This window comes from Onychostoma macrolepis, chromosome 24 (assembly GCF_012432095.1).
Source record: "Onychostoma macrolepis isolate SWU-2019 chromosome 24, ASM1243209v1, whole genome shotgun sequence".
NCBI classification, from domain to species: Eukaryota; Metazoa; Chordata; class Actinopteri; order Cypriniformes; family Cyprinidae; genus Onychostoma; species Onychostoma macrolepis.
This window is the reverse complement of record NC_081178.1, coordinates 8,185,990-8,210,783: the sequence shown is the minus strand read 5'-3', so window position 1 is coordinate 8,210,783 and position 24,794 is coordinate 8,185,990. Positions and strand designations below refer to the sequence as shown.

The window sequence follows — 24,794 nt, the reverse complement described above, 5'->3', positions numbered from 1 at the left end:
ACCCTACATCATGTGACTTCCCACAGTAAGGCAAGAAATGACATGCGTGCTAACACAGAAATTAATTGCTCTTACCTTGCATCTGGAAATATGTTCACTAAAGGCTTAAATGTTTCTTGTAGATAGAGCTCTGTTGTAAGAAAAAAAAAAGAAAGAAACATGAAATATAACATCTAGAAAACAAAACACGAAGCACTAGAAAGAACCACCTGTGAGGATTTCTTACCTCTCCACGTCTCAATTTTATGCTCCTCAAGCTCATAGATTTGTACCTGAAACAAAACAAGAGATTTTTACTCAAATTGCAAACATATTCACATTTTAATGAAATTCTCACAGTATACAGTAATAATAATAATAATAATAATAATAATTATTATTTAGTAGTAGTAGTAGTAGTAGTAGTATAGTTAATATAATTTATATATTTTATTATAAAAGTTATTATAATCAATTACATTATTTTATAAATTATTATAAATATCTAAAAAATAAAAATTATTTAACACAAAATAGCAATATGTAACTTATTAACAAACCATACTTGCAATAATAACAATAATTATTATTATAAAAATACATTTAAAAATCTTAATGATGTAACTTAAAAGCTTATCAATAATCCATATTTATTTATAGTAGCCATAATAATATACTATTATTATTATTATTGTTGTTGTTTTGTTGTTGCTGCTGCTGTTGTTATTAGCATTATTATTAGACATTTAGGTTTATAATAATAAGTTTAAATGTTTATAATAATAATAATAATAATAATGATTATTATTATTATGTAAATGAACATATTTTATTACGGAAAACCAAAAAATCTGGATGCACTTGGCTGAAAACTGAAACCGAAAATGCTTTTCAAAAATCATTTATTATGAAATATAATAATAGAACACAGTAATACAATAACATAAAATAATTTTGTAAGACTTTTTAATTTAACATAATTTAATACATTCTCTTTCGGCCAAAAACCGAAAATGCCATTTTCAGCTGATAATTTTCAGTGGACAAAATTTTGGTGCATCCCTATATTATATAATTAATAATATTACAAACTCTTGAGACATTGTGAGCAATGCGAACAATAACTTTTCTCATTTGGCCAAAACCAAGGCCAAAAAAAAAAACTTCCTGAAACACAATGTGTTGAGTAGTGAGAATTTCAGACAGACGAGGTACAGGTGTGTGTTCAGAAACTAAGAACAGCTTTAGGCACTGATTTCTGGAAATGGTACAAAGTGATGCAAGAGTATAGTCCCGACCCTTAGAAGCGGTAACGCTGACTAAGGCTTCCCACAGCGGCACCAATTAAAGAGCCGCACTACACTGCTGATGCAGGCCCACATGACTAATCATAAAAGCACGGCTGATCAGAGGATGCACAGCCTCCTGCTTCCATATGTTAGCTAATGATTACTGCGGACACGAGCGCTTGCATGCGCGTGTGCACCTTTCAGTGCATGATAAGACCGATGGGACAGGAAAATGGGTTAATGCTAAAGCTCACGATTTCTTGGAGGCTCTGGAGAGGAATGATGGGAAGAGAGCGCAAGCGAGCATGTGACAGTGCTTAAAGGGGACAGATTTTCTATTGTAAATATAAATATTTTGTAGATATGAAGTCCACTTCGCTGGATTATTTATTAGGTCAGGCTAAATTGCTAAATACTGAACTGGTGTTGATTTCTGAATGTGGGCCAAATCATGGCCTATTTTTGCAGCTCACTTTCTTTTTAAGTAAAACATAAAGGCTATAAATGTTTAGGGTTCGGTCCTTTTTTTTTTTTTTAACAGAAATTAATATTTTTATTCAGAAAGAATGCATTAAATAATCAAAAGTGATGCTAAATACATTTATAATATTACAAAAGATTACTATTTCAAACAAACGCTGTTCTTTTGAAACTTTCTTTGAACTTTCCACAAAAATATTCAGCAGCACAACGGTTTTCAATCTTTGATAATAATAATAATAATAATCAAAAATTCTTAAGTACCAAATCATCATGTTAGAATCATATCTTAAGGTTTTTGTGTTAGTCTAGTGGAGATTATTGTCAGTATGTTGTATATGCGTATGAATATAAATAATTAAGCCACAGCTGTGCCTTTCCTCTAAACGCAGGAAGAAGCTTTACAGCATTTTCAACTACTTCCTGTTTCTGCAGAAAAGAACTGATGGAGTGTGAAAGGATGAGAGGATGTTGCTTTTACTCAAAGTGATTAGTGGTTTCTTTGCTCTTGCATAAATTCACATGAATCTGAATCTAAGAACAAAATGCAAAAATAAGGACATGAGCTTATAAATACTGATGAGCAGGAAGAGAAGTTTGTACAGTGAATCTGAGGCTGTGAATTATATAGTAAGAAGCAACTCTATATTGTAAATTAAAGATAATATTAAATTACAGTAGCATAACTTCATAACCGATGTTAGAAAACAAGCAATTTATTTACTATCCACATCAATTTAATTACTTTGCAGGAGCAATTATTGGCACAAAAGACAACAGATTCTGAGGTGCTTGTGGAACGTTTGATCCAGATTCCTGAGGTCAGTGTGATCTGAACACAGTAACTGCAGAGTGCTGTAGGTTATTTTAAATGACGTGAGGTTCACAAAAGGCTCATGGCTATAAACAGCCGTCTGCCAGCCGGCAAAGCTGAATGCAGCACTTTTACTGTATACGTCTACACTCGCTATCAGTGACCAAGCAAAAAAGAAAAAGAAATAAAAATAATTTTTTCTTAACACAATAATGCACAAAATCAAGATGTTTCGGGCCTAAAAGTTCAGAATTTTGGCTGAAAACTAGAAAAAAAAAAAAAAAAAAATCACATAAAGGCCATATATAAGGTTATGTCTTAAGGGCAGAATAAATAGATACATAAATAAAAATACTATGAAATTTATTAACAATTGAGTTTTAAATTCAGAATATGTTTTGGGCATAAGAGTTCAGTATTTCTGCTGAAAACTAGAGAAGAATAACAAAAGTGACACATATAATTTAAGGTTTCTTAAGTTTTTGAACAGTAAGATTTGTAACGTTTTTTTTAAAGACGTCTCTTCTGCTCACCAAGCCTGCATTTATTTGACCCAAAGTACAGCAAAAACAGTAAAATTTTGAAATATTTTTACTATTTAAAATAACTTTTCTATTTGAATGTATTTTAAAATGTAATTTATTCCTGTGATTTCAAAGCTGAATTTTTTGCATCATTACTACAGTCAAATGATCCTTCAGAAATCATTCTAATATTCTGATTTGCTGCTAAAAAAAAAAAAAACATTGATTATTGTTATTATTATTATTATTATTATTATTATGTTGAAACCAGAATTTTGATAAACAACATTTATCTGAAATGGAAATCTTTTGTAAGATTATAAATTTTTCGTCACTTTTAATCAATTTAAAGCATCCTTGCTAAATATTACTGCTATAAAGTATTAATTTCTGTCATTACTTCCCAAACCCCAAAAAAGCTTTTTATTTCAGATAAATGCTGATCTTTCGATCTTTCCATTCATCAAAAATGGAATTTTTTAAATGTACTCAACTGTTTTAAATATTGATAATAATAATAATAATAATAATAATAATAATAATAATAATAAATGTTTCTTGAACAGCAAATCAGCATATTAGAATGATTTCTGAAGAGACTTGGTCGACCAAAATATTACTAGTCGTTTAGTCACAAATAAAATAATAAAATAAAATAATACAATAGTGCATGAAATCAAGATTATGTTTCAGGCCTAGGGGTTTACTATTTCTGCTGAAAACTAGAAAAAATAGCATAAGAAATGCCTTATAAAAAGTTCTGTTATATAAAAAAATAATAAAATAAATGAAATAATAATAAAATAATGAATAGCTAAAATTAATAAATAAAAATAATATGACATTTAACACAATAGAGTCTCACAATAGAAATTAAGAGTTTGTTTCTGGCCTAAGAGTTCAGCATTTCTTCTGAAAACTAGAAAAATAAAAAATAACATAAGACAGAATGCATTACATACCATGGGTGATTTGTAGTATCTGTGAAGTATGTTGATAAAGTCTGTGATGGTTAGCATGCCTGCAGAGAAACAAGAAAGACACATTAACTTTAAGAGATTCTGAACACTTTAGTCTTCATTTGGACCACCTGTAAACCAGAAAAAAAGACTGTGGAAGAACATGGGGTCTCAGATAACAGTTTCCCTTCTCCGAGCACAGTGGAGCTCTTTGAGCAGGGAGGTTTTTTACGGGATGTGGCGTTTTGCCAGCCGTGAGCTAAAAGAGATCAAAATAGATCTCAATATATAATCTTAACAGACTTGATCCACACAGATGAACATGATACTGGAGGAGACAGTAGGTCAGCATCACTGCAGTGTCCTAGAGGAGAGTCACAGGAGTGATGAGTGTTATCTGAGAGGGCAGTATTTACTACATTACATAAAGCCCGGCAGCAGACTAGCGGACACTGTGTCTAAATCAGTGCCGGAGGAAAGCAGAGAGAGTTTCTGAGACGCTCACACTGCCACGGCGTAATCACTCTCTTGATTAAAAGGTGATGAAGGGTGCAGGCGTATTTATATCTGTTCCTGCCAAGCCGGCCCACATTATGGCCTCAGTCTTATTCAGCAAGAGGAGAAATGAGGGACTGTGGTGCTTCAGGACATGAGCAGTAGCAGAGACCCGGTCTGGATCCTGTCAGTCTACAAAAATATACTCTATTTTTAATTATTTAGTGTTGTTTAATTGGTGAACAAATTGATTTCGAAATTAAAATCACTTAATTAAACACTTGTAAGATCTTTCATAAGATCATAATGTATTTTACAAAAACATCTTTAAATATTTAGGTAAATGTTTATTTTGCTTCCTTAATATTACTGTTATTATCACTTTATTATTTTTATTTTATCGTGAACATTTATTATGAATTTATATAACATATAATAATAATATAATTGAATTTTATGTCAACTTATGTTCATAATACAGGCATACATTTTATATTATTGACATAATATAAGAAATATATTTATATTTATATATTAGATACTATTTTATGTATTATTATTGTTATGTAATGAAATAATAATAATAATATTTATAGTATATACATTAAACCAAGTAATTTATTATTATTATTATTATTATTATTTAATGAAATAATAATAATAAATTACTTGGTTTAATTTATATACTATAAATAGTTTTATTCTTATGTTTCTGTACAATAGATTATATGAAATATTGTTTATGATTTCAGCATGTCACCCACCTTTTAGTTTTATAGTTCATAATATATTTTACAGAACTCTATCATAATCAGAAGCAGTGTTAAATAATTTAAATATATTTAAGTAAATTTTTATTTATTGTTTTATTTGAAAATAATAAATATGTTTGTTATTAATCATAATAATATTTATTTTCAAAATTATACACACATAATTTAACTATATATTAAATATTTGGTTAATTTAATTTAATTTAAACATTTGGTTTAATTTATAAGAAAAATATATGTTTTTTTTAACCATGCCACTTTACAGTTTTATGCAGTGCTTATGAGTGATTCAGAAATGCTTTGAAAATCATTCGACTTGATAGAAAGAATTCATTGATTTGTTATATATCCGTTTAACTCCCAAACAGATGTTCATACAGTCAAGTGATCCACACGTTTAGTGAATCATTTTGACTAAAAACCAGTTCAAAAGAACAATCATAAAGGAAGTGTGCCACACTCAACTGACAGTGTGAATGTACAGAACAGCATCACATGCCCCTGATCAAACTGCAAATTATACATTTTTCAGCTGAAGAGCTTTTAATAAGCAGATACTGGACCCGTCGTGGTGATTTAATAGTTAAGCTGACAGAGACTCCTAACGGAGCTCTCAAAGGTGAGATGTTTCAAAACCCCGCTAATTAATATCACCACGCATGACTCCACCTGCTCTCCCTTCCCTCCACCAAACACACACAGCTCCATTTAACATGAATAACTCCTACTAATGACATGAGGGTGAGTAAACGATGACAGAATTTCATTTTTAGTGAACTATCTCTTTAATAAGTGCTGTGTTTGGGCCTGAGTCTACAGCAAGGTACGTGACTCAGCACTTCAGACACACTCAAACGGCCCTTTATCAACGCTGAGAGGCTTATGGTAGACCAGCACAGATCAGCAGCCTGGGGAGAACAAGCAAATCTACCGAAACAGCCACAGCTGTCCACAGAAAGCAGGAAATATGAGGCTTTATGAGGCTGAGATTACATTTATAAATGAGTGAGACACAGTGTTTACAGGGGCTTGTTAAAGACTGTATCCTGTAGATTGTATTATCTCTTTTGAGAGGACAGATACTGTCCCTGCATGCCTCAGAGGACGTCTATTTACAGTTAGATATTTGATATTCAGTGGATCAGTCTCTGAGTCACTCTCTCAGGACGCTCATGAGTTTTCTCTCCGGTGACTCATTCAGTCTCTGTGGTTGGTGTTGAGAGGGTATCCCAGCATGACTCCTTCATAATGAAAGGACGAGTTTTATAAGGTGAAGCCACTTAATCTGGGTTATAAATTATTATAATTTTTTTTAGATCAGGACTAAATGATTTTACCATCCTTGCTGATGTAATCTTTCTGATGTCTCTTTTTTTATAGTCTCTCTTATAAGGACAGCTCACACAAAAATAGATCATTTTCTCATTCTTTTTTTAAATAAGATGGATTTTCAGTTCAATTAATAAAATTATTAAACAAAGTAAAATGTATTAATGTACATTATAACTACATTATTATAAGATTTAAAAATAAAAAAAGCATAAACATATTTCAAAATATCTACAGGATATCAAAATTGACTCGATGCGTCACATTAGTACTTTTTTTTTTTTTTTTAAAGAAATTAATACTTTTATTAAGCAAGATGGCATTAAATTGATCAAAAGTGACAATGAAGACTTTCACATCGTTACATAAAAATTTCATTTTAAATAAATGCTGCTCTTTTAACTTTCTGTTAATCAAAGAATCCTGAACAAAATCTATCAGTTTGCAGCACATCTGTTTTGATAATAAAAATACATTTTTATAGAGCAGCAAATTAGCATATTATAATGACTTCTGAAGGATCATGTGACACTGAAGACTGGAGTAACGATGCTGAAAATTCAGCTTTGCATCACAGGAATAAATAAAATTAATTTAATATATGAAAATAGAAAACCGTTATTTTAAGCTGTAATAATATTTCACAATATTGCTGTTTTTACTGTATTTTTGACCTAATAAATGCAGCCTTGGTGCACATAAGACGCATTTCAAAAACCCTTAGTTCACCCAAAAATTACTCACCCTCATGTCATTCCAAACCTGTAAGACCTTTGTTCATCTTCGGAAAAACAAATTAAGATATTTGATTAATTCCGTGAGCTCTCTGATCCTCCATAGAGAGCAAGGATCCTAACAAGATCAAGGTCCAGAAACGTAGTGAGGACATTGTTGTGGTTCATCAGTGGTTCAACTGTAATTTTACAAAGCTACGAGAATACTTTTTGTGCGCAATGAATACGTTGCTTAAGTTCAGATCAAAGCATAAACAACATATTTGCGTACATACGTTGCATACGTTGTTTACGCATGTGATCATCTCCAAAATGCCACCAGGGTGACGCAGAGGAGACGAATTGTTGAATGAAGAAAATAAATGAAGGTCTTACGGGTTTGGAACGACATGAGGCTGAGTAATTAATGACAGAATTTTCATTTTTGGGAGAACTATCCCTTTAATTTCACACTGTGCAATTTCACCGGTTGTGCAATTTCCACCACATTATTTTTGGAAAGTTCTGAATGTTTCCCCCAGACAGCTAATTTTGCTTAACTTACAGAAATCATTACTCCACTTGTAGTGAAGCCTGAGGCAAATGCTGCAACTCTGGTCAGCACACGCTTCTATTTTGAGCAGGTTTTGTCATGGTAACAGATAAGACTGCTGAGTGCTGTAGAGGGTGACAGGAAGGATCATCTCCAGTCTGAATCTCTTCTAGGCCACAGAGATCTGGACATATATGTTGCACTCCCTTAGAGAGTCTCTGCCAAAGAGCAGCTCCACTTACAAGCCTTGGTTTAAGAAGCCGCAAACAAGGAAAACGCTCATGGAAACTGATAAGACGACGGTAACCAAAGAGTACGAAGAATTTCAATACTTGTAACAACTTCTACCGTAAACGATCAGGTGCTTGTACTTTAAAAATGGGTCCTTGTCACTCATATCAAACACATCACTCATATCAAATAATGATTATCAGAACATACTCACCCACAAAACTCTGTTTCTTGGTCTCCCACAGAGGGGCGGCTCTGACCCCATTGGCCACCAAGGCAAAAAAGGCCTTTTTTACCTAAAAAGAAAAGCATAAAAATATTTGTTATATCACATTTAACACCAATTTTTTCACTCCAGCAGTGACAGGAAGAGGGCGCTGTTTACTCCAAGCATGTAAGATTAAATGAAATAAAAATTCTTTACCGCCAAAGGTGTGTCCAAATATACAGTATGCACACAAATATGGAGTAGCCTATAATACATATTTGAAGAACATCCACAGATATACACTGGTTTTCAACAAAACCCATGTTCATACTTGTCTAAGCATTCTGCCACAAGCAAAATACCTTTACCAAAAGAGTTCATGAAATATTCACATCAACAGATATTGTTTTTCTGTATAAAGCAATACAAGTTATTTTAAATGTTCAAATGACCAATAAACATTGTATTAATTCTTCTCAACATAATATGCAATGTGCATGTTTAAATAAGTGTTAAATCATAATTATTTTTTATTATTATTAAAATGTCTACAATGCATTTAACAATACTAGCAATAATATTAACAATGATACTAATACTTTTAATACCACTACTAATTATTATTATTAAAATAATGCATATAGTAAATAATGAAAACAATATCCACAATGCATTTAACAATGTTACTAATAGTAATGCTTATAATAGCAACAATAACAGCATTATTAATACTACTACTAATTATTATTAATTATTATATTAAAATGCCCATAATGCATATGATCCTAAAATGATGATCTACAATGCATTTAACAGTATTTCTAATTGTTACTACTTATAACATTAATAATAATAACTAATAATATTACCTCTATTAATACTACTACTGGCAGTACCAGTATTACTGCTTATACATTGATTATTATTATTATTATTATTATTATTATTATTAAACAAACAACCGCAACAACAATAAAAAATAATAACAATAATAATAATAATAATAATAATCTCTTGTCACCACAAATTAATTTGTTTAATTTTTGTTTTGGACTATTTTTCATTTGTATTTTGTATTTAATAATTAAAGGCTTATTAAATAATTAAAAGCTATTTTATATATATATATATATATATATATATATATATACAGTGGGGCAAAAAGTATTTAGTCAGCCACCAGTTGTGCAAGTTCTCCCACTTAAAAAGATGAGAGAGGCCTGTAATTTTCATCATAGGTATACCTCAACTATGAGAGACAAAATGAGAGAAAGAAATCCAGAAAATCACATTGTAGGATTTTTAAATTTGATTAATTGGTAAATTCCTCGGTAAAATAAGTATTTGGTCACCTACAAACAAGCAAGATTTCTGGCTCTCAAAGACCTGTAACTTCTTCTTTAAGAGGCTCCTCTGTCCTCCACTCGTTACCTGTATTAATGCCATCTGTTTGAACTTGTTATCAGTATAAAAGACACCTGTCCACAACCTCAAACAGTCCAACTCCAAACTCCACCATGGCCAAGACCAAAGAGCTGTCAAAGGACACCAGAAACAAAATTGTAGACCTGCACCAGGCTGGGAAGACTGAATCTGCAATAGGTAAGCAGCTTGGTGTGAAGAAATCAACTGTGGGAGCAATTATTAGAAAATGGAAGACATACAAGACCACTGATAATCTCCCTCGATCTGGGGCTCCACACAAGATCTCACACCGTGGGGTCAAAATGATCACAAAAACTGTGAGCAAAAATCCCAGAACCACACGGGGGGACCTAGTGAATGACCTGCAGAGAGCTGGGACCAAAGTAACAAAGTGCCAGACGTGTCCCCCTGCTTAAGCCAGTACATGTCCGGGCCCGTCTGAAGTTTGCTAGAGAGCATTTGGATGATCCAGAAGAGGATTGGGAGAATGTCACATGTCAGATGAAACCAAAATAGAACTTTTTGGTAAAAACTCAACTTGGAGGAGAAAGAATGCTGAGTTGCATCCAAAGAACACCATATCTACTGTGAAGCATGGGGGTGGAAACATCATGCTTTGGGGCTGTTTTTCTGCAAAGGGACCAGGACGACTGATCCGTGTAAACGAAAGAATGAATGAATGAATTTTGAGTGAAAACCTCCTTCCATCAGCAAGGGCATTGAAGATGAAACATGGCTGGGTCTTTCAGCATGACAATGATCCCAAACACACCACTCGGGCAACGAAGGAGTGGCTTCGTAAGAAGCATTTCAAGGTCCTGGAGTGGCCTAGCCAGTCTCCAGATCTCAACCCCATCGAAAATCTTTGGAGGGAGTTGAAAGTCTGTGTTGCCCAGCGACAGCCCCAAAACATTACTGCTCTAGAGGAGATCTGCATGGAGGAATGGGCCAAAATACCAGCAACAGTGTGTGAAGACGTGGTTTGACCTCTGTCATTACCAACAAAGGGTATATAACAAAGTATTGAGATGAAATTTTGTTATTGACCAAATACTTATTTTCCACCATAATTTGCAAATAAATTCTTTAAAAATCCTACAGTGTGATTCTTCTGGATTTTTTTTTCTCATTTTGTCTCTCATAGTTGAGGTATACCTATGATGAAAATTACAGGCCTCTCTCATCTTTTTAAGTGGGAGAACTTGCACAATTGATGGCTGACCAAATACTTTTTTGCCCCACTGTATATATATAATAGCCTTTAATCATGCATTAAATAATGCATTTAAAAAATGCATTAAAAGTTACTTGAAATAACAGGAATATCTGTAAAAACTACATTGCTTGAACTAATTACCAAAGCTAATAAATTATAAAGCTATTTTAATATTTAACTATTTTAATTTAGCAATTTTAATTTTAATAATAAGAAATATATACTAATCATGACATGCAAAAGGGGGCTACATTGCAGTAATGCAGGAATTCTTCCCTTATCTTTAAGCATAAATATCTCCTCGCAAAGTACTTCTATGATAACTCACTCAACGCAAGCACATAACCTGAGGTGGGCGACCAGGCCTGTATGAACCTGTAGTGTAGAGTGAGCATTTTTTTCCAAGACTTTAACAAAACTCTGTTCTGCACTTTGTCTGACATGTCATTGATTACAACAGGCGTAAAAACCAAATCCAATTAACGGAAACCATACATAATCTTGTGGAATTCTTAAAATGTTGTAATTATTAGTGCCAGTTAAAGTTGAGCGCAAAGCCTTCGTCGTCATGGAATAAATTCCACCGAGGAGGATTTGGGCGGGCCGATCCTTCAAACACTGTCAATACTGCCATGGAGCCAAACAAAGCATTAATCATGGCGTCTCGTGGGCGCTCTTAAATAAATCATGCCTCTTTTCTTGGGTGATGTTCCAGTCCAATCTGAGATTATTAAACATTAATCGAGTCATAGCAAGGAACATAATGAGACGTTCCCCAAGGCTGGCCTTTCTGCTGTATGGAAGCTGTTGTGAACTGGGCGGTGGGGCCGACAGCTAGTATATCACTGCTGTGAGTCAGTGATCAGGAACACAGGCTTGGATCTTCTGTCCAAAACAATCCCACCGGCAGCGAGAAGGCTATTCATCTAAGTTTTATCAAATATTTACACATATCGACAGTGGAGCAGTGACCTCGTGGGTTCCTGAGCCTCTATTGAACTTCGTGGCCTAATGGTTAGGGAGTCGGGCTTGTAACCTGAAGGTTGCTGGTTCGATTCTCGCGCCGGCAGGAATTGAAGGTGGGGATTGTGAATGAACAGCACTCTCTCCACCTTCGATACCATGACTAAGGTGCCCTTGAGCAAGGCACCGAACCCCTAATTGTATACAATTATTAAATATAATCTTCAGCAAATTTCAAAATGAATATCCATTTTCATACTGTTATTGAAGTATGAAATTATTTCTAAAATCACTTGCAGAATTTCAAATTACTGTTTGTCTTTTATTTATTTATTTATTTATTTATTTGTGTTTTCACTTTTTCACAATAATTAAAGGCTATTATGTAAAAACTTAATTGTCCAAATAATGCATTAAATATGTCACTTTAAAATAGGAATATCTGAAAAATAAAAAAATAAATAAACATTGGTCAAACCAATTATCTCTATGGAAAGCAAATCAATTCTGAAATAATTTTCATGAAATACATGACATGCAAAAAATAATTCCATTTTGATTCAGGCATTCTTTCCCTATCTTTAAGCATAAATAAATTAAATATAATATAATATAATTAAATATAAAGCAAATTTAAAAATTTTCATACTGTTAATTATAATATATAATCACTTGTAGAATTAATTTTTTTATTTATTTAGATAAATTAATGGGACGTTACAGAAGTGTAATACAACTTTGAAAAATATTATCTTTTACGGTGTACTTATGATCGTTAAGTATGATGTGCGATAATAATAGCAATACGTCCCTCCACCCAAATGTTTTATTTATTTTAAAAAGCATGATTTTTCATTAACTAACTTTGCAGAGCGAGTATTTTGTAAGTCATAGTAAACATGTTGTTATCTGTGACACAAACACATCCCAGAGCTCTTACCTGCAGCGTTGTGTCAAAGACCACGAGCTTGGAGCTGGTAGGGACGATGTCATAGCACTTATGTGACTTCATAAACCGCATGTAAATGTCGCTCTCAGATTGTTCAACAGCTGTAAAGACAGCAAAAAACGAAAACACAGTCAATATGAAAGCAAAGTGAGACATACGTACAAATCAATCAGTTAAGCACCAGCACACTGCTAGAAGGCTGAGGAACTGATGCATTCATAACGAAAGTGTGTTTTATTATTTAAATGAATTAATAAACATTATGCTGAACAAGCTTCAAATAACAATATTCCTTACTCGGCGTACAAAGAAAAAAGCAGGCTAAAAATAACTGCTGTGATACAATCAGACATTAATTCCCTTATACATTTAAAAATAAAAATAATTGAAATCAAACTAAAATATGTTACTATACATTTTATCATCTGACACTTATCTGTTCACTGAGTTTTAATACTTTTTGATGTCAAGGGCCCAATAAGACCATCCACTTATGAGGGACACCTTAAATAAAATATAATAGCAGCTATATAATTTAATGTGTAAAATGTGTAAAGATTTATACTGCGTGAAGAAAATATTAAGTGTAATATTATAAAAGTACATTAAATATAATAATAATGTAATAATAGTGAAATAGCTTATTCTTATGATTAATATTCATGTTAATATGACAATATGATTATACATTTATACTGTGTAAATACATTTTAAGTGTCAGATTTTAACACGCATGAAATATAATAATAATAATAATAATAATAATAATAATATTATTGTTATTACAGAATGATAATTTGTTATTCTTATTAGTGTGTTACCTTTAGAATATACTTAATACATATATAGTCTAAATATTAAGTATTGAGTATTTTTATATTATTAAGCACATTATATTTACACTATAGTACTTATATTTAAGTATTCAAATTATATAATTTATTATTGTAATTATTAATATTATTATGATTAAATGATAACATGAGTCATGTTAAAAGATAGCATGTACTACTATATGTTAATAATAACAATAATATCATCATTTTATGTATATTATCTTATAATATGATACTTATATTTAATAAACTTATATAATGTAAAGACAATATTAAGTGAAAAAATTATAGAAATATTATAAACAAATAATAAATAAATAAATATTATACAAATAAATTTAATAATAATAATAGAAAACATAAAGTAACAAAGTATTATTATTATTATTTAAACTAAGAATAATATCAGGGCTTTTACATTGTGTACTAAAGCCAAAGTAAATGATTCAAATACTATCGGGAAAATCCCTAGCAAATAAGAAAAAATAAATAAATAAAACCCACTGTAGTAGATCTGGCGGCATGACACAAATGGGTGACATGAACTCACTGAACTGTGGACTCTGATGTCTCTCTTGTTGTTCCTTTTAGCAGCATCCTGCCTAATGTCCCCAGTTGCCATGGTAATTCTTACAGTAGTATTCTTAGACACTGAACTGCTTCTTCAGAAGCTGTCTAGACTGAAAACACCACTGAAATCTTTTGTCGCAAGGCTGTAGGTGCAGTCTAGGAGGACTCGGGCGCATCTGCCCCCACAGTCTAGAAACCTACCTGACTGTTTCAACAAACACTGATCAAAAGGCCTAGTGGAGAAAGCAGCTCTTACTGACAGCAGCATCCACTGCTTTGTGTTCATACACACTTGATTGACAGTTTCTACTCAGAATCTGCTTTGAACCACTGCTGTAAGAAATTTAACACCCGAGTCACAACGCTGTCCAACTACAGTGGATTTTCAGTAAGTGATTGACCTTAAGATTTCTTTTACTTCGCTAGGCCACAAAAAGCATTCAGTGTGATGAGGTTAATAAAAGCCTGGTGTTCAAAGTATTTCTCACCATTGCTTCAGCTCAGTGCAGTTTAACACTACTGGCTATTGTCAAAGAACTGTCCTGCAGCAGGTCTAGTATTAGCTCATGGAAATGATTAAAATAGGACAGTCCAGCTGCTGCTGCTCGAGGAAACTTTACTGAGGGCAAAGCTGAAAAGCTTGCAGCTGAAACAATATATACTTTGTGAGAAGTTAGCATTCTTTTAATATGCTAAGACAATGTAAAGCATATGCAAAACAACTCTGCAAAGAGTGAAAACACTGTGGCGCATTAAAATAACACAAAAGTCTTTGAACATCCAGACCTGTCTGACATAGCAACAGGCTCAACCAATGACATGAGTTTGGGGGCGGGACTATGTATACTATGCGATTCACAGTGCTTAAAGGGGTCATGAACTGAGAAATCAAAATTCCCTTAATCTTTTGACATACAGTATAAGAGGTCATTAAACTATAAAAAGATCCTGTAAGTTTCAGAACTCAAATTTTTCTTGTTAGTCTAAAAACAGCTTATTGAAGCCAATCTGCCAAAACGACAGCTTGTGGGATGTATGACTCTATTATGTAATAGTGTGGATAAGCACTGCCTCCACAGAAGATGATCAACGCCTGCTTCTACAGCGCTGCCTGTTTAGCCCCGCCCACCAATTCATGTGTGTAGTGCAAATAATGAGAGAGGCGAACACAGGTCTATACAAAAATCAAACTATAAACATGGCTCTGAAAACAAGACGATGCTGTGCAGTGCCAACTTGTGAAAAACTTCTTTGCATTGCCTTTCTTCTGATCCCAACATTAGGAAAGAGTGGGTGAATTTTATTTTAAATGAAGTTCCAGACTGCGTCGGTAAGAACTTGGTCCTTTGTTCAATTCATTTTACTGCGGATTAGTTTACAAACAAGGCATAAAAAACTAAAAGACGATGCTATGACGACTATATTGGATCCGATAGTAATGCCGCAACAAGTGAGAGTAACTGTTTTCATTACGTGATCACTATTGCTTTGTCTCTTATTACAGACCGTTTGATATGTACAGAGTATTTATACTTTTTAACCTAAATCATAGCAGCGACCATCTGTGAAGGATGTAGCCTGTCAAACATACACAACTATTAGCCAATCATAGCAGTGGGCGTTTACTTTCGAGTCTACAATCCGCCACGCCTATTTAAACAGAGTGTTCTGATAAGGGGGGTCAAAACAGGACAGAAAATAGCTTATTACTTCATATAATTATGATGTCTTTCATGTAAAATCTTGATAACATTATAAGGGTTGCCTCAGAGAACACAAATTATTTTAAAAAGGCAGTTCATTACCCCTTCAATGGGATAAAGAGTTCTTTTGGCGTGATTTGTTTAGATTTTTCTGAGATTTTTGTAGAATCACGGGTAATGTATTTTTTTTTACTAGCAATTCCACTGTTAATTACAATTATTTTAAAAATAAGTTGAAATCATGTGGGCTGATGGCTTCAACAGAAGCATATACCATTGATTAACAACCTCGTAGCTCACAAAGTAGGTCTGTTTTTAAAGGTTTATATGTAAAAATCTTTCAAATACATTTTAAAACAATTCCCTAATAGAAAAAATGGATGGGATTTACGTCTGAAACCCTGTTGTAACTTTATATGCCTGACCAATAGAAAACGTGGGTTAGGTTGTTGAAAACCGTCATTATTTTTTCCACACTTCATTACGAGAGCAACAATACACCCATTCTAGTGTGGGATTTGTGCTAATCATAATTTACAATATAAGAAAATATATATATTATCCTCAAATAAGCCCAAACAAATGACAAAAGAAAGCTACTCAGAAAGTCTGGATGTTTGGATCAGCCACAACCAGAGGCATGACACTTTGGCCGATGTCCACCGTGGCTATTCAAAGAACTGAATTACTGCAGAATGAATCTTTTGTTTGTAGAAAACACTCTGGTTTTCACATGCTATTAGATCGACAAGCCAGGCCGCGCTGGAACGCTTCACAACCGCATACTTCAAACCAATGCCTTCAGACATCATTTAATGATGGCGCTTCAAAAACTAGCACATGCTATTAATACTTCAGAAAGCACACTGCTCTGCTCTTCACATGACATCAGATTGGTGGCAAATTCTAAGATATTACTCATTATTACATTAGCCTGTATAATTCACTGATTTTCAGTGAATAATACCTTAAAATATGGTCTTTTTGGTCTGTGAATTATTCCTTTAAGTCAGTGTGTCAGTACAGAATAGAGCATGCCAACACAAACTCAACTAACAACACTAAACATTTATTGTGTTACTGAGATCAAAAATTCTCTTCCAACCAGCCACTGTCAGCCTAACCAAAAACACCAGCCTGGGGTTTTACAGTTCAGAGATAGATATCTGTGAGAGGTGAAAGTGTGAGAGAGGGTTTTGAGGACTTCACCGTCACTGGTGCCTTGGGGAAAACCCTCAACCTCAGCATGAGAGTGCAGATCTGCAGCCTGCACGACCTGCTCTCGGTTTCCCCTAAAAGGTACAACAGTTGAAAGAACAGCAGCAAAAGCCTTTACAAATAATGGCAAGACTTGCACTGCCAGATCAGTGTGGTATGCTCGCCTCATATTGCTGGGAAAACCTTGCCGGAGGCGAAAGCACTTCAGAGGAAAATGTCCGCTCTGAAAACCGTTTCAGGTCTGGGCCTTACTCTGTCGCACAGCAGTCCTTGTAAAGTCTAGTTATAATTATGGCAATGATTGCTTAACTACAGCCATATGCTACTTTTACAAAATTACAATCAGGTATCATATTAATAAACAATATTCTGCATTAATGCTTTAAATGAAACCAAAAGAAATAGAAATATACTTTTACATGAACTTTTATATATCTATTTTAAATAAATGTTGTTCTTTTGAACTTTTAATTCATTAAAGAATTTTGAAAAAAAAAAAAGTAAAGAAAAAAAATCATGGTTTCCACTGTTCCAACTGTTTTCAATATCAATAACATTGAAATATTTCCTGAGCACCAAATCAGCATATTAGAAAGATTTATAAAGTATCATGTGCCACTGAAGACTGTTATGATGCTGAAAATTCAGTTTTGCTATCATAAAATATATTACAACAGAAAACAGCAATATTAAATTGTAATAATATATCAATTTTACTATTCTACTACATATATATTCTACTATATATATATATATATATATATATATATATATATATATATATATATATATATATATTGGTTGTTTAAACATTAAAAATAGCATACATTTAAAAAATTGCTAATAATTTATTATTATATTAAAATATTATAAAATATAATATATTTTATATATATATATATATATATATATATATATATAAAACTACAGAATATATATACAGTTTGTTAGTAGTGTAGAATTAAACAAAATGCTTGGTAAAAATAAAAATAGAAATAAAAAACTGAGTGGCTGGTAATACTGAGTTAGTGGCTGGTGAGCAGGAAGAAGAAGAAAAAGAAAAATAATAATAATAATAATTTTTTCATGTCATATCCTGCACCAGATTACAAGGTTGTGCATAATTTAACCCTGACTGAGTTCCCGCACTTCAAACATTCTCATCGTTTAAGTGATCAATATGTGATCAATAACTACAATTGCAAAAGGAATAAATATAACTGGGCATTACCCTCACCCCTGAGGGACTCCTTGACGTGGGTGAGACGCTCTCCAACCAATAGCATCATCTGACGCATGTACACCCAACAGGTTAGAAATGACGAATGGGGATCCCGATACATTACTGGGATCTCCAGTGATTCCTACCGAGCAGCTTGATGTGAAATCGACACCTTGTATAAAAACGCCATGCCACTGTGCCCCAAAAGGAAAATCCGCATCGCGTGATTATACCCGGGTTAGATTATGAATGAGATTAAAGTAGACTAGTATCCCTAGAAGTGTGAGGACTAAATAAATCAGCAAAGAGCATCACAATGTCAAGACAGCGAAGCTGCTGAAGCAGCCGGTGCAGAAAACGAAGGCAGATCGTTACAATCACGACGCGAGAGACATATATTTCCCGATGAGGCTTACCTTCATCCTCGAGATCGAGTTTCTCCAGCATGTCTTCAGTTAAACCGTGGACCTGGGGACAGAGTGACAGTGTCAAGCACAGACGAGGCGATCTCAGGCTGCCCTCCCCTCGCCGTCCACACACACACACACTGGCAGACAGACGGTGAGATGACCGGTGAGATCGGAAGTTGGCTGTCAGAGTTTAATAAAGAAACAGCAGACTAAGCGGCGGCAGCGCAAACCGAACTGGTTCGGAGCAGAAAAAAACAAACGGACTAAGTGCTCATGATGTCGGGTCCATCGGTCCTTGTAGGGACAGTCAGTGTTTGCAGGCGTGCTCCGGTTGTGTACCCCTGCATCCAATGTGAAGTCAGTCATGAGAGACCCTCCCCCTCCGGCTTTTTGCAAATGGACTGTTCCAGTTTGCTGCAGTCGCGAGCCGCCAACGGTCTGACAGGGAGTGTTTTAAATCAACTGTTCCGTTTACTCATTTCTTGTTATGAGCCACAGACAATGTGCGAATATAAAAAGCGAGTGGAGTCAGCCTGTCCAAACAGGCTGGTGGTGGGTGGGGATTTTGATTCATCCCGGTGAATCGAATCTTTTGAGTGTTCACAAAAATGATTCATTCACTGATTCAGTGACTCTTTCTGCAGGTTAAAGGTGCGTTTACATTAGTGAAATTACAACAACATTTTGCGTGCAAAAAGGTCCATTGTCTAATTGTCAATAGACCTTTTTCACATTTCCGGGTTTCTCAGCAGCGGAAGTCGTCATAGTTGGGTAAATTTAGAGAGCAGTGAATGAGTAGGCCTACCATATATATATTTTTTGCATTCCCATTTGCTCAAATAACAAACAAAAAAAACTCCACGATAGTGTTTTCACAACTTTCAATCAAAGAAAAAAAAATGAGATAGACTGATAATGGCAGTCAGAAGAGAATGCTGTCAAATTTACCGTCCCTCCCATAGACGCTGCATTAGAAACATTAGCGTTAACATTTTTATTTATTTGACAATATTTGACGTCAATTTGACGTTGACTTAACGTTGGATTTTGGTTGCACAACCTAAAAACAACAAAATCTCAACGTCAGCTGACGTCATTATTGGACATCAATTTAACATTGACATTAGACGTTGAATTTACATTGAATTTTGGTCATCCGATGTCGCAACCGAAATTTAACCAAATATCAACGTCTTATGACGTTGTGTGCCTGTTGGGAATGACTGGATTTCATCATCGAAATTTTGGCAAGCAATAAATGTGACCGCTAGTCACATGCTGTTGCGAAACTACATGGGAAATCCTTCGCCCGCATGCAACATTCCTGATCGCATGGATTCTATTGAAATTACCAGATTTCGCCAGTGAAAATTTGCTGTACAGCGGTAAGTGTGATTGTACCTTTAAATGCCATTACACCAGTAGGTGGAGACAAATAAGCGGTTCTTGTGTTATGTGTAATATAAAATCATTGCCTCATTAATTATTGGCTTTATTTTACAAGGTTTTTATAATCGTTTTAATTCCATGGGAATAGCGAAGTCCACGTCAAAACTGTATCAATAACTACACAGAGAGGTATTGTAGTTGGAATAATTTTCAGAGCGATTATTGTAGTTGGAATCACTTTAAGAGTGATTATTTTCTGATAAACAATTAAAACACTGGCAGCCAATCAAAATCCACCCGACTTTGAGTATTTAAAGCTACAGATGACATAACTGCTGTGGCCTCTAATATAGTTGCATAGGGCTACAGGTTATGCCGAAAAGTTGTAATTAATTCAGTTTTCTCAAATCAGATATCTCGGTTAATTCAGTTTGTTGAACAACAAGATTCAGTCTACACACAAGTTCTAAAAACACTATTTCGCTCAGTAAAGGAGGCATATTCGTTCAATACGTCCAACCAATGAATTTTGTTCATGATATAATCAGTCAGTCGCACACTTGTAATCAGTGTTCAGCTAATATGAGTCAGTGCACAGAAGAATGATTCACTGAAATAAAAGATTCGTTCAACAACAGTGATTCACTCATAAATGAAACTGTACTTGTTTAAACCTGCAGGGAATTTGTAAGTACTTCACATTACACAATTAACAACAAAAGATTCAAGGGCTTAACATCAGTTAATATCAAAATACATGACACCTTCAGTCTTATTCATATAACTTATTTAAAATGTGTGATGTGTTTGTACATGAAAAATTAACCTTAAAATGTTGCAAAATTCTTAATATTGAGTCTTATTAGTGACATTAGATGGCAGTTTTTTCTCTCCTTGATTGTGTTTAGTGGTTTTCATGTCTAAAATGCATTTGCGCATCTATGTGTCCAAATTTAAATTAGCTCTATCTGCGATGCACAGAAAGACTGTCTGTGCAAATAAAGCCAGTACAGCGCTGGTGTTTGTGTCGTGCCCATCTGGCCTGTGTCTTTTTCCATCTCTCTCCCCTTAATGGCCCTCCTTAAACATATAGGATGGAATCAATTTAACATACATATTTAGCTGTAAAAAATTATGAAAACCTATAGAGTTCGTCCAGCTCCAAAGATATTTCACACAACTGTTTTTGGCCTTTCCCAGAGAAACATCTGGCATGGAGGGTAATTAAAATGAACTGTGCCCAAATTCCTGCCTGATGAATCAGTGGGTGTGGCTGTCTGAACGAACTTGAGCCCTTGTGAGAAAAACCCCATGAATACTGAAGTAAACAAACACATAAGGGGCGGCCACGAGAAAAATGTTAGTTCACAAATTTGGGGAATTACAAGTAATGGGAAAGTGGGAAAAAGTAGTAACTCACAGTGTCAGACCTTGACAGAGTGAGAGGCATTAAGTTTATTTTAAAGACAGCAGTGAAGAGCAAAGGTGTCTGAGCAGCAGTGATTCTCTTCAGCCGCATTGACCCATATGAGACCCGCACTCAGCACATGTCAGCGGATCGATGGTACATAAAATGAGAATTGCTGAGAGTGGATTTTCAGGGGCTGTTAAAGATAAAGAGACATTATTGCACTGCATTGAGTAGCAGCATTTTAGGGACAAATTCACAAAACTTGTTCTACTTTTATATTTTTAGCTATGCAGAAACACTACGGCACAGTGAGTTTAAAGGGGTCATATGATGCGATTTCAAGTTGTCCTTTCTCTTTGGAGTGTTACAAGCTGTTTGTGCATAGATAAGATCCCTGAAGTTGCAAAGACTAAAGTCTTAAAACCAAAGAGATATTCTTTATAAAACTTAAGACTCGACCACACCCCCTAAAACGGCTCATTCAAACACGCCCCCACATGTCTACGTCACAGTGTGGGGAGATTTGCCAAACACCCAAACGTATACGCAAAGAAAGTGGGCGGGACTTTTTTTCTCGCTGTAGTGTTGTTGCTGTCGCCGGCGCGATGTCCTGGAGATGCTGTGTTTCGTTGTGAAAGCGAAAGTACTTTGTTTGGGCTTCCAAAAGAGGACACAACTAGAAATCAGTGGTTAAGTTGTATTTACAACACTGTTCCAGAACAGTTCAACCTAAATATTTTTTACGGAGCACATTTTACGGAGGACTATTTCCTGAACCTGGGAGTAGCATGCCAGCTATGCTCAAAGACTGTTTCTATAAAGTGGGGCAATTCCAACTTTGCAAGGACAGTCTGGCGCTTCTGACTCACAGCCTGTAAGTATGTTTTCATATTTAAAGAATTAGCCACTGACTATTCAAACACGAGTTTTGATCTGTGTAGAGTAGCGCTTGTTGTTTGTCGTTTCTCCGATCACAAATGCAGACAAGGTAATGTTTCCTTTAAAAGACAATATAAGTCCCTGATCACACCGAACATGTTTTTTGCAGCGAGAGGCACCTTTTTTTAATTGTTTTCTGTTGGCAGTGAGCGTTCTGCGCGCTGTTTATGCGGAACGCTCTGAGCACCTGAAATTGAAAAAAAAAACAACTCTGAGCGGAAAAGCGTTTTTTTCCATTGTCCATTTTCCAATCGAATGAAAGGAGAGGCGGGCCTTCCGTTGTGGTGACGAAAGTTTACCGTTGCTTAGAAAGTCCGGAGACTGCAATAATGGATGAGAAACTTGTGGTGTCTGCCGCGGGTTACCCGGAGTTGTATTTTTTAAGGTTTTTGCAAATATGTCAGTTTACTTTACAGCAAAACCCAAACATTTTAGAGCGCTCGTGCTATAATCCTTTGATTAGACTGACAGGACAGCTGATTCAGTGGTTGCCTAGCGGTAGTGGTAACCAGTGGTAACCACTTTTTTTTAAAACCTCGCGTTTTCAGAACTAAAAAAACGCGTTCGGTGTGATCGGGGCCTAAGTCATTATAATCAGTAAATATGTCCCCACTGGATGCAACAAATGCCTCGTTTGTAATGGGTTTTATTGTTTTTGTGTCGTCATTTGTTTCCGTCTCATGCTTGAGGTATTCGGCCAATCACAACGCACTAGATAGCTGGCTACAATCAGAGCACGCCTCGCTTCTCAGAATGATGTGCTTTGTAAAAATCGGCGCGTTTCAGAAAGGCGGAGCATAGAGGAACAACTATAATATACAGTATGTGGAAAATAATGTGTTTTTTGAACCTTAAACCACATAAACACATTGCATTACACCAAATACACAAAATAATGTTCTTTTTAGCAACGTCATATGACCCCTTTAAATTTGGCTTATTATAGGACCTTATTGATAAATTATTATATTTGCATTAAAACTTTATGAACAGATACTGTACGTACCGTAGGTGAATGAGACTCAAAGTGTGAGAGAAGGAGTAAAGGAAATGCACATGAAGTTGATAACACATCTGCTGAGTGCAGCCTTGGACTCTGCTTAAATTACCGTGCGGGAGGCAAGGACAACAGCATTGCAGATGGTGACTGCTGTATTGATTTTGGCTTGTGAACGTGATGAACGGTCAGTGGGTTGAGTCGTAAAAATCAGATTAGATCCATCAACAAGAACTGGTGAATTGTAAAATTATTGTGTAAGGAATTTTAGATTTATAAACGTTGAATATATATTCAATAATTAAATACATATTTCAATAAAAATAAGTATATATAAATATTTTTGGTCAAAATATTTTTTTTAAATAACTATAATGTGTAAACAGACATTAAAGACTCATATTCATCTGTATCTTCAGATAAATAAATTATGTGTGTGTGTGTGTAAATAGAATTTTAAACTTTATAATAATGAATAATTAAATAATTTCTAATTTTATGTAAATCATATTAACATAATGTATTTAATTATATATTTAAATATATATATATATATATAATAAAAATTGTGGCATTAGACATTATATTTATCACAAAATAAGTCCCATTAGACATTATATTTATCATAAAATATAATAAATATTATATATATATATATATATATATATATATATATCATAAAACCATTAGAATATAGACATATTAGATATATTATATTATTAGATATTATATTTATTGTTGCTATACTTTTATTATACGTTGACCATTATAAATACATAAAATAATAAATAAATACATACACACACACACACACACACACACACACACACACACGCACACAGTATTTCAAGCATTTCAATATAAATAAGTAAATATATTTATTTATAATTTTCTTTCAAAGTTTTTACAGTTTGTTTTTTATAATAAGTATAATGTCTAATGCCATTAATAATCAGATTTTATAGTTCATACATTTTCTAAATCTGCATGCATTCTTTTAAATCTTTAGCGCCCAAAACATATTTTCACGGATCAGGAGCTCTACGTGATCCGTATTGGAATTTTTTGTTTAAATTCTTGTACAGAAACACTATTCTAAGGATGTAGCGATTTCTGTCAGGAAGCATTATGCTTTGTCTTTAATGGTTTTGCTTGTATTTGGCAATTAAAACATCTATCGGATGATGACTTGAAAATTA

General features: G+C 34.0%; 1 protein-coding gene across 7 annotated transcripts in view; it reads right to left on the bottom strand.

Moving 5' to 3' along the window:
* prkag2a (protein kinase, AMP-activated, gamma 2 non-catalytic subunit a) overlaps positions 1–24,794 on the bottom strand; it is a 73,480-nt gene that overhangs the window by 7,023 nt on the left and 41,663 nt on the right. For 5 of the 7 annotated variants that reach the window (XR_009269007.1, XM_058764880.1, XM_058764878.1 and 2 more), the window contains 6 exons: positions 18,866–18,917; positions 12,892–13,001; positions 8,354–8,435; positions 4,049–4,107; positions 227–272; positions 76–130 (listed from right to left, as the gene is read on the bottom strand). Coding sequence is in view for 6 of the 7 variants with exons in the window: in XM_058764880.1 (XP_058620863.1) it covers positions 76–130; positions 227–272; positions 4,049–4,107; positions 8,354–8,435; positions 12,892–13,001; positions 18,866–18,917 (404 nt within the window). In the remaining variant the exon portion in view is untranslated. Of the gene's footprint in view, positions 1–75; positions 131–226; positions 273–4,048; positions 4,108–8,353; positions 8,436–12,891; positions 13,002–18,865; positions 18,918–21,668; positions 22,392–23,604; positions 23,878–24,794 lie in introns of those variants that run through there. The other 2 variants (XM_058764884.1, XM_058764883.1) reach the window with 2 other exon arrangements.